The following is a 7,787-nucleotide window of genomic DNA, read 5'->3' as shown; positions in this document are numbered from 1 at the left end:
TGCTCAGGCTGGTTTCGAACTCCTGAGCTCAAACAATCCGCCCGCCTCGGCCTCCCAGAGAGCTAGGATTACAGGCGTGAGCCACCGCGCCCGGCCTATTTAGATTCTTTTTAAAACAGCTTGGGAAATTCATACACTAGATAAACTAGTTTCTAATCTGTCTCGTTATCATTATACAACGGACGAATTAAAAAGAAAATGGCATTTTACCACACTCAGCCTTTCCTGGATATAGCTATTTAAATTACCCACATAATTAATGTATCTCTTTTTGTTTTATGATAGTTTATATACAGAAGAATTAGAGAAAGAGAAATTCTATCATCTGTTGTATTTGAAGGATAGTGAGTAGTGCAGTTTGATACAATGTGACGGGAGGATGGAAAACATGCAGTGCTTGAGCGGGAGAGATGAGGCTACGAGGAAGCACAGCTCAAGGAAAGCAGCCTCTGGACTTGGTGAGAAGCAGCGAGGTGGAACTGAACAATCCTGAGCCCCACCAGGGCTCGCGCCGCGTCCAGGAAGCATACTGTGCCAATAGTTAAACTACTATATAATGGAAGATAACGTGTTCTCACTTTAGATGACTGTGTCAATTTTTCTTTCTTCCCTTGTTAAATTTTTGTTAGTTGGTCCAAATAGATTTTATAGCAAAGACAAGGTGGAGCACTTTCGACACTCCATGCTATGTTCTGACACTTCAAATGTACTAGCTCTTAATCCTCACAATAATCTTAGGAGAGAAGGACTAATACTACAGAGGAGACGGGTGCAAAAAGTTTAGATGACTTGCCCAAGGCTATGCAGCTAATAAATAGTTAAGACCAGAATTTTAACCCAGACAGTCTGGGATGACTATTCTGGACCACTTCCCAGAATATGCAACAAATTCAGAATATGCCAATAGGAAAAACACTCAGCAAAGAGGAAAAAAGACATATTTAATGCTAGTGGATTAAAACAAAACAAAATACAAAACAAGACTATCATCTTGGCATGTCTGTGTTGAGCAAACTCACCCATTTTTGCCCTCCCTGTAACATACAAGTGAGCAGGCACTCCCCAGTCACCGGCCTCAGCCTGTCACTGCTGATTGGTGGAAGCCGAGGATTCCATCTCAGTAACTACAATCTCACATGAGCTCTTGTTTTGAGGCCTGGTACAGTTTCATGTCCTTCCAGCTCTATACTCATGCTGAATCACACCCCATGTAGCACATGCTGCTAGGAACAACGTTCCACACACTGCCTGAAACCCTGACTCCGCCCATTTCTGTTCACTGAAGAAAGCAGTAAAGTGATACAATTAAACTTGCAATTCTCTATAATTTGTTAAACCATTTACATTTAATACTTTATCAGTAGAATCAAATTATCAGCTAGAGATTTTACAATATCAAGTCTGAATTGCCAAACTAGGTATTTACTCTGGGAAGTTTACTGTCATTGATACTGGGGGTTTGCTAATAAATATGTGGTAATACCAGCAACTACTTTACGTATTTATGTCTGACCTTGTGCCAAGAGGCAATGACAAATTATCTATATTTATCTAGGAAGGTCAAGGCCATTGGAAGTGTTCTGTAAATGAATACATGCTATATGAATATAATCACATATATGTATTTACTGATTTAAAATGTAATCACTGTAGATGTGTGATATTAATAGCTCTCCTTTGTCCCTACAGGGCCTAAATCACTTTATATCCATATGTGCAAGAAATCTTCACAGAAAAACTAACATATAACTGTATCCAATACTGAAAATACCAATCACATCATATAAATCTAAAATAAGACTGAGGGTGAAGGCAGATGTCCCTTTTAGGAAAAAGTACCAGAGATGAGGAAGAATTACACGGGTTGAGTACTACTGAGCAGGAAAACAGTTCCCCTAAGAAAGGAGAGAAAATGGAATCACACAAAATGCTCAACTAAAACCACAAAAGGGATAAAAGAGCAGAATACAAAAACAGAAACAAAGAGCAAAGACAACAACAAATATAGTAAATATTAGTCCAACTTTTTTAGTAATCACTTTGAGTGTCAATGGTCTAAATGCAACAATAAAAAAAGATTCTCAGAGCAGATCAAAAAACAAGACATCTATAAAAAACCATTTAAAAACACATATAGACTAAAAAATACACCATGCTGACACTAATCAAAAGAAAGCAAGAGTAGCTATATTAATTTCAGACAGCACACACTTTAAGGAAAGTTATCAGAGAAAAAAGAGCATTACATAAGGACAAACAGGTTGATTCTCTAAGACACAAAAATCCTTAACATGTATGCACCTAATAACAGAGCCACAAACTACGTGAGTCAAAAACAGACAGAACTGCAAGGAGAAATAGATGAATCCACTTTTATACTCGGGGACTTCAATATTCCTCTATCAGAAATGGATAGATTCCAGAGGCAGAAAATCAGCAGGGACAGTTGAACTCAACACCATCAATCAAAGGGATATAACTGAGATCTATGTAGATGTATACACAGTATCTATGGATGTATCTATGTAAATGTATATGTGTATGTGTTCTCAGACCACAATGGAGTTAAACTAGAAATCAGTAACAGAAGTAACTGGAAAAATCTCAAAATACACTGAGATTAAACAACACACTTCCAAACAGCACATGGATCAAAGAAAAAAATCTCAAGAGAAATTTTAAAATATTTTAAACCAAATCAAAATGAAAACACAACTTATCAAACGTTGTGGGATGCAGCAAAAGCAGGGTTTAGAGGGAAATTTATAGATTTTGATGCATACTATGAGAAAAGAAATATCTAGGCTGGGCACAGCAGCTCGTGCCTGTAATTATAGCACTTTGGGAGGCTGAGGTGGGAGGATTGCTTGAGCCCAGGAGTTAGAGACCTGCCTGAGCAAGAGCGAGACCCCGTCTCTACCAAAATAAAACAAAGAAAAGAAAATAGAAAAATTAGTCGGGTGTGGTGTGCACCTGTGGTCCCAGCTACATGGGAGGCTAAGGCGGGAGAATCGCTTGAGCCTAGGAGCTTAAGGTTGCAGTGAGCTATGATGATGCCACCGCACTCTAGCCTGGGAGACAGAGCAAGACCCTGCCCACCCCTCAAAAAAGAAAAGAAATGTCTAAAGTCAATAATCTAAGTTTCCACCTAAAGAAACTAGAAAAAGAACAAATTAAAACCAAAATAAGCAGAAGAAAATAAATAATAAGAAAAAATAGGAAATCAACAGAGAAAATGAAGGAAACCAAAGCCTCATTCTTTGAAAACATCAATAAAATTAATGAACCTGTAGCCAGGCTAACTAAGAAAAAAAGAGAGAGGACAAGAATAACCAACATCATAAATGAAAGAGGAGACCATCGCTACAGATCCCATGGACATTAAAAGAATAATAAATAAGGCCAGGCGCGGTGGCTCACACCTGTAATCCTAGCACTCTGGGAGGCCGAGGCGGGTGGATCGTTTTGAGCTCAGGAGTTCGAGACCAGCCTGAGCAAGAGCGAGACCCCTCGCTACTAAAACTAGAAAGAAATTAATCGGACAACTAAAAATATATAGAAAAAATTAGCCGGGCATGGTGGCTCATGCCTGTAGTTCCAGCTACTTGGGAGGCTGAGGCAGAAGGATCGCTTGAGCCCAGGAGTTTGAGGTTGCTGACGCCTTTGAGCTAGGCTGACGCCACGGTACTCTAGCCCGGGCAACAGAGTGAGACTCTGTCTCAAAAAAAAAAAAAAGAATAATAAATCAGTATCATTAACAACTCTATGCCCTTAAATCTGATAACCTAGATGAAATGGACCAATTCCTTGAAAGACGCAATTTGCCAAAATTCACACAGGAAGAAACAGACAATCTGAATAGGCCTATACCTATTTACAGATTTAATCACTAATTAATAACCTTCCAAAACAAAAAGCACCAAGCCCAAATAAGTTCACTGGTGAATTCTACCAAACATTTAAGGAAGACATGACAATTATCTAAAATCTCTTTCAGGGGGCAGAAATAGAGGGAGTATTTACTAACTCACTCTATGAGGCCATGGTAAACTTGTTCATATATGAGAAACATAATGAAAAGAGACCCTATCTACATATATTATAATAGTATTAAAAAAATAAGTAATAATATCTACTTATGTCCAACAATAAAAGTATCCTCATGAGAATAAAGCCAACAACCAGAAAAATGTAACATTTTACTGGTATTTTATTGTACCTGCCAAAAGTATTCAAGTTGCTCACTGATATAAAATGAAATATTATATAAACTAAATATTCTATAATCCCATGTTAAGTATTTAATGGGGCAAAAGTACCTAAATTTTCTGGTTTATTTTAATAATTAAATGCTTAAACCCCCCCTTACATGAAAAATTCAATTTCTTTAATGAAATTTTGTTCCCGCTAAGTCTTTTAAGTAACACACAGCATTTAACCTGAGGCTGAATATATTCAAAGAACTGAACTTAAATTTTACAATTTTAAAACAGCCAGCTGGATTTACTACATTAATTCAAATATACTTTTTGGAAGGGAGAAGAGAAGGGCTCAAGTGGAGTACAGTTAGTTGATGCTAACTTTGTTTAACAAACCAGTATTATTCTTCTCCAAGAAAAGTTTACCTGTATATTAGAATCTCCCTTTATATACTTTGCTCCTTCTATTATAGCCATATATGAGAATCTAAGTTGATCTGGTGTCTGTATAAGTCCCATTCGATATTTTCTCATACTCAATAACACTTGCTTAATGTTAATATCTTCTCCTTTTTCCATCTGTAAGAAAGGTAAAAGTCAGTCAAGCCTTGTGTTTTTAGAGTCCAGGAAACAGAAGCAGTACAGGATCATTGCTAAGATTTTTGCTCTACGTTTGCTCCTCCTTAAGAATAATCCAACACTGCAGCTGTAACTGTTGTGTACACAACTATCTCAATCCACCCATCCTCCCCTGCTCAGGTAGTAGATTAAGGACTTTGGATTCTTTAGCTGATTCACAATTGATTCTAAACCAATCTAGTAATCCCTTTCATTTTGGCCGGTAATTGGTCAAAGGAAAGACTTATGATCACTTCTGGCTAACATAAGGGTAAATCTGCTGGGGTTACTGTTTATTTTCGATGGCCTCGGTAGGAATAAACCTTTGTGCCCACTGCCCTTCTGCCTTCTTCACATCTGCACTCCAGATATGACGTCTAGATGTCTGCCCTCTAAAGGTGGTGGAAAAGAAAGAAAAAGCCTGGATCCGCAATAGCACTGCAGAGTTACCGCACCAGCTCTGGACTACCGATCGGATATCAGAACTCCCCCCTCCCTTCCGCCAACCGAAAAAGAAACAAATTGTTGAAGTTATGGTTGGTAGGGAACAGGTATCATTAACAAAAGAGACACCAGAGTTTTTAAACATGACAATGTTCACTGTAATGTAACGATCCAATTTTTGATTGAAGTATACTGTATATAAGTAGAGTGGTAAAGTAATACAGTAAGTGTGTTAAGACTCAACGCTTCCTAATTCCTAGCTTTGACTAGAGAGGCACTATCCAAAATGTTCTACCAAGAGGACCGCTTCATTGATCAAGCTCCCTGTTTAAGAACGTGTGTTTGCAGTGAATAACATCATATTTCTTCATCTGACAATCTACTTTGCGCTAGCAGTCATGTGAGAAAGCTTGAGAATGCTGAGATAGGTGCAATGAAGTATAGCTAAGTTTTACGGGACAGAGAAGAGACTAACAGAGGAAGGTAGGACAACACAAGGCCTTGAAGTAGAGGTTGAAAACACCAGTCTACTAAACTGCCCAGGTTGTTGATAATCTTAAAACAAGCTCAGGAAAGCAGAAATTAAACTACGAGGAATACCGAAGAAGCAGATAGTATGGAAATCAAGGCAGAAGGTATTACTGATGGGTTTGATTCTATAATGTAACACGAGGGAGAAAGAAGACAAGTTGGAAAGGGCATGAGGGTAAACAGAAGCCTCCATTTCCAAGTAAGGAAAAATAAAAGCCCTAGAAGAGAAGGCCTAGGCTGTCTCCGGGCTGGATATGGGGGTATCAGTGGAGAAAGAAGCAGCCCCTGGGGGGCAGAGATACGAATCTCAGGAGAATAACAATGATACTAACATTTATGGAATGCTTAGGAAAACACCAAGGACTCTTCCAAGTGTCCTAAATGTATTAATTTATTGAATTCTCACAGCAACACTGAGGTAAGTCTATCATTATCCCTAGTTTTAAAATAAAGAAAAAGAGATAAAGTGCTTGTCTGAGGAACGAATTCAATATTACATATAATTTTATATTTGAAAAAAAAAAAGAGGGGGGTCTATTATTTCTGTAATACAAAGATTACCAGGAAGAAAAGTCTCCTTGGAGATCTCTAGAATCATCTTGGACACATCCCCACTAGTGATGAACAAGAGACAGTTCAAAGGGTAGAAATGAGATTTTTAGGTTTTTCCAAAAAAAGCAGAAGTTTGAGAAACCCAGTTCTGGGATATGACATCAGAGCTTACTCCTTGCCAGTGGAAACAATAAAAAAATCAATGAGACTAAAATGAGATAATAAGAAGAGAAGCACTTACCAGAACAAGACAGGTATCTACCAGAGAGAAGGTGCCAGAGCGCCCAATGCCTGCACTACAGTGGATCACCGCAGGCCCATGGTCAGGGTTCAAGGAGCCAGATTCTCTCACTTTAAACAAGAAATTGAGAAATGAAGCTGGTGATTCAGGGACTCCGAAATCTGGCCAGGTAGTATAATGAAAGTGAGATATTGTTCTGGTTTCACCACTCTAAAAAGTAAAAATCAAGGGAGAAGAAGTTAGTTCTAATTTTTTTTTTTTTAATTAAAAACTACTTGAGAAAGATCGTGTGTTTTGCATAATGCTTTTAATCCTTCTGGACTGTTTATGCGATTTTTTCTGTTTGGTTTTTGATAGTCACAAACACAAATTAGGGAAGATTTTCTTCAGGAGAATTTGAAATATATTAATAATAGCTATCACATACAACACTTAAGATTTTGGAGGTCTGTTCTATTTACTTATTAACCGAATCCACACAAGAATCCTATAAAAACTTATTTTCCAGATGAGAAAACTGAAGCAAAGGCTAAGTAATCTATGCTCACATTCACATAGCGAGAAAATGGCAGAGCCAGGATTTGAAGAAGCAGTCCAGTGTAGCATTTGGGTTCTTAACTACTAGCCTATACCATGCACATTACCAGTATTTTCTTTAATTTGTGTATCATGATGAGTGGATTCTTTTTTTCTAGTTTTAAAAATTCCTACTAGTATAATTTTACATTTTTAATGTCTATTTTTTTAAGAATTCCAGAGTTTATTTTTAAAATATAATCTTCCCTTTATGTGATTTATAGATTCTGCTACAAAGGCACAGAGGAGCAACTCAAGAATTAATTTAAAGTAACAATCTTTATATTTTTAATTGAAATTGCTCCTCTAATTATTGCCTTTCCCCATGGTAATAATCTCCAATCCTAATGCTGCTCATATGCCTTTGCTGACGTGCTAAAGTGGTTTACCAACATGCTAAATGTTTCCTGTCTTCTAAGCCTGCCTGGCATTCACTACCACTTCCTGGATATGCCTGATGATCTTTATTTCTGACAAAGTCATTATAAAAATGTTCCTGAGCCTTTGCCAATTGCCTTTTGCCCCAAGGAGCACTTCTCTGCTTTATACTCTTCATTTCTATAAACGAAGCAGTGATCTTCTACTAATATGTCTCTGTACAATTTTTTAGTTTTTTTTTTTTTTTT

At 37.5% G+C, this 7,787-nt stretch overlaps 1 protein-coding gene across 4 annotated transcripts in view; it reads right to left on the bottom strand.

The window, feature by feature from the left end:
• PTPN2 (protein tyrosine phosphatase, non-receptor type 2) overlaps positions 1 to 7,787 on the bottom strand; it is a 105,803-nt gene that overhangs the window by 35,239 nt on the left and 62,777 nt on the right. For 3 of the 4 annotated variants that reach the window (XM_012649987.1, XM_012649988.1, XM_012649990.1), the window contains exons 6-7: positions 6,586 to 6,795; positions 4,626 to 4,778 (exon numbers count right to left, since the gene is read on the bottom strand). In XM_012649987.1, coding sequence (XP_012505441.1) covers positions 4,626 to 4,778; positions 6,586 to 6,795 — 363 coding nt within the window. The remainder of the gene's footprint in view (positions 1 to 4,625; positions 4,779 to 6,585; positions 6,796 to 7,787) is intronic. The other variant, XM_012649989.1, reaches the window with a different exon arrangement.

Source organism: Propithecus coquereli, unplaced genomic scaffold (assembly GCF_000956105.1).
Source record: "Propithecus coquereli isolate 6110/MARCELLA unplaced genomic scaffold, Pcoq_1.0 Scaffold308, whole genome shotgun sequence".
Classification (NCBI taxonomy): domain Eukaryota; kingdom Metazoa; phylum Chordata; class Mammalia; order Primates; family Indriidae; genus Propithecus; species Propithecus coquereli.
This window is presented reverse-complemented; position numbering and strand designations above follow the sequence as displayed.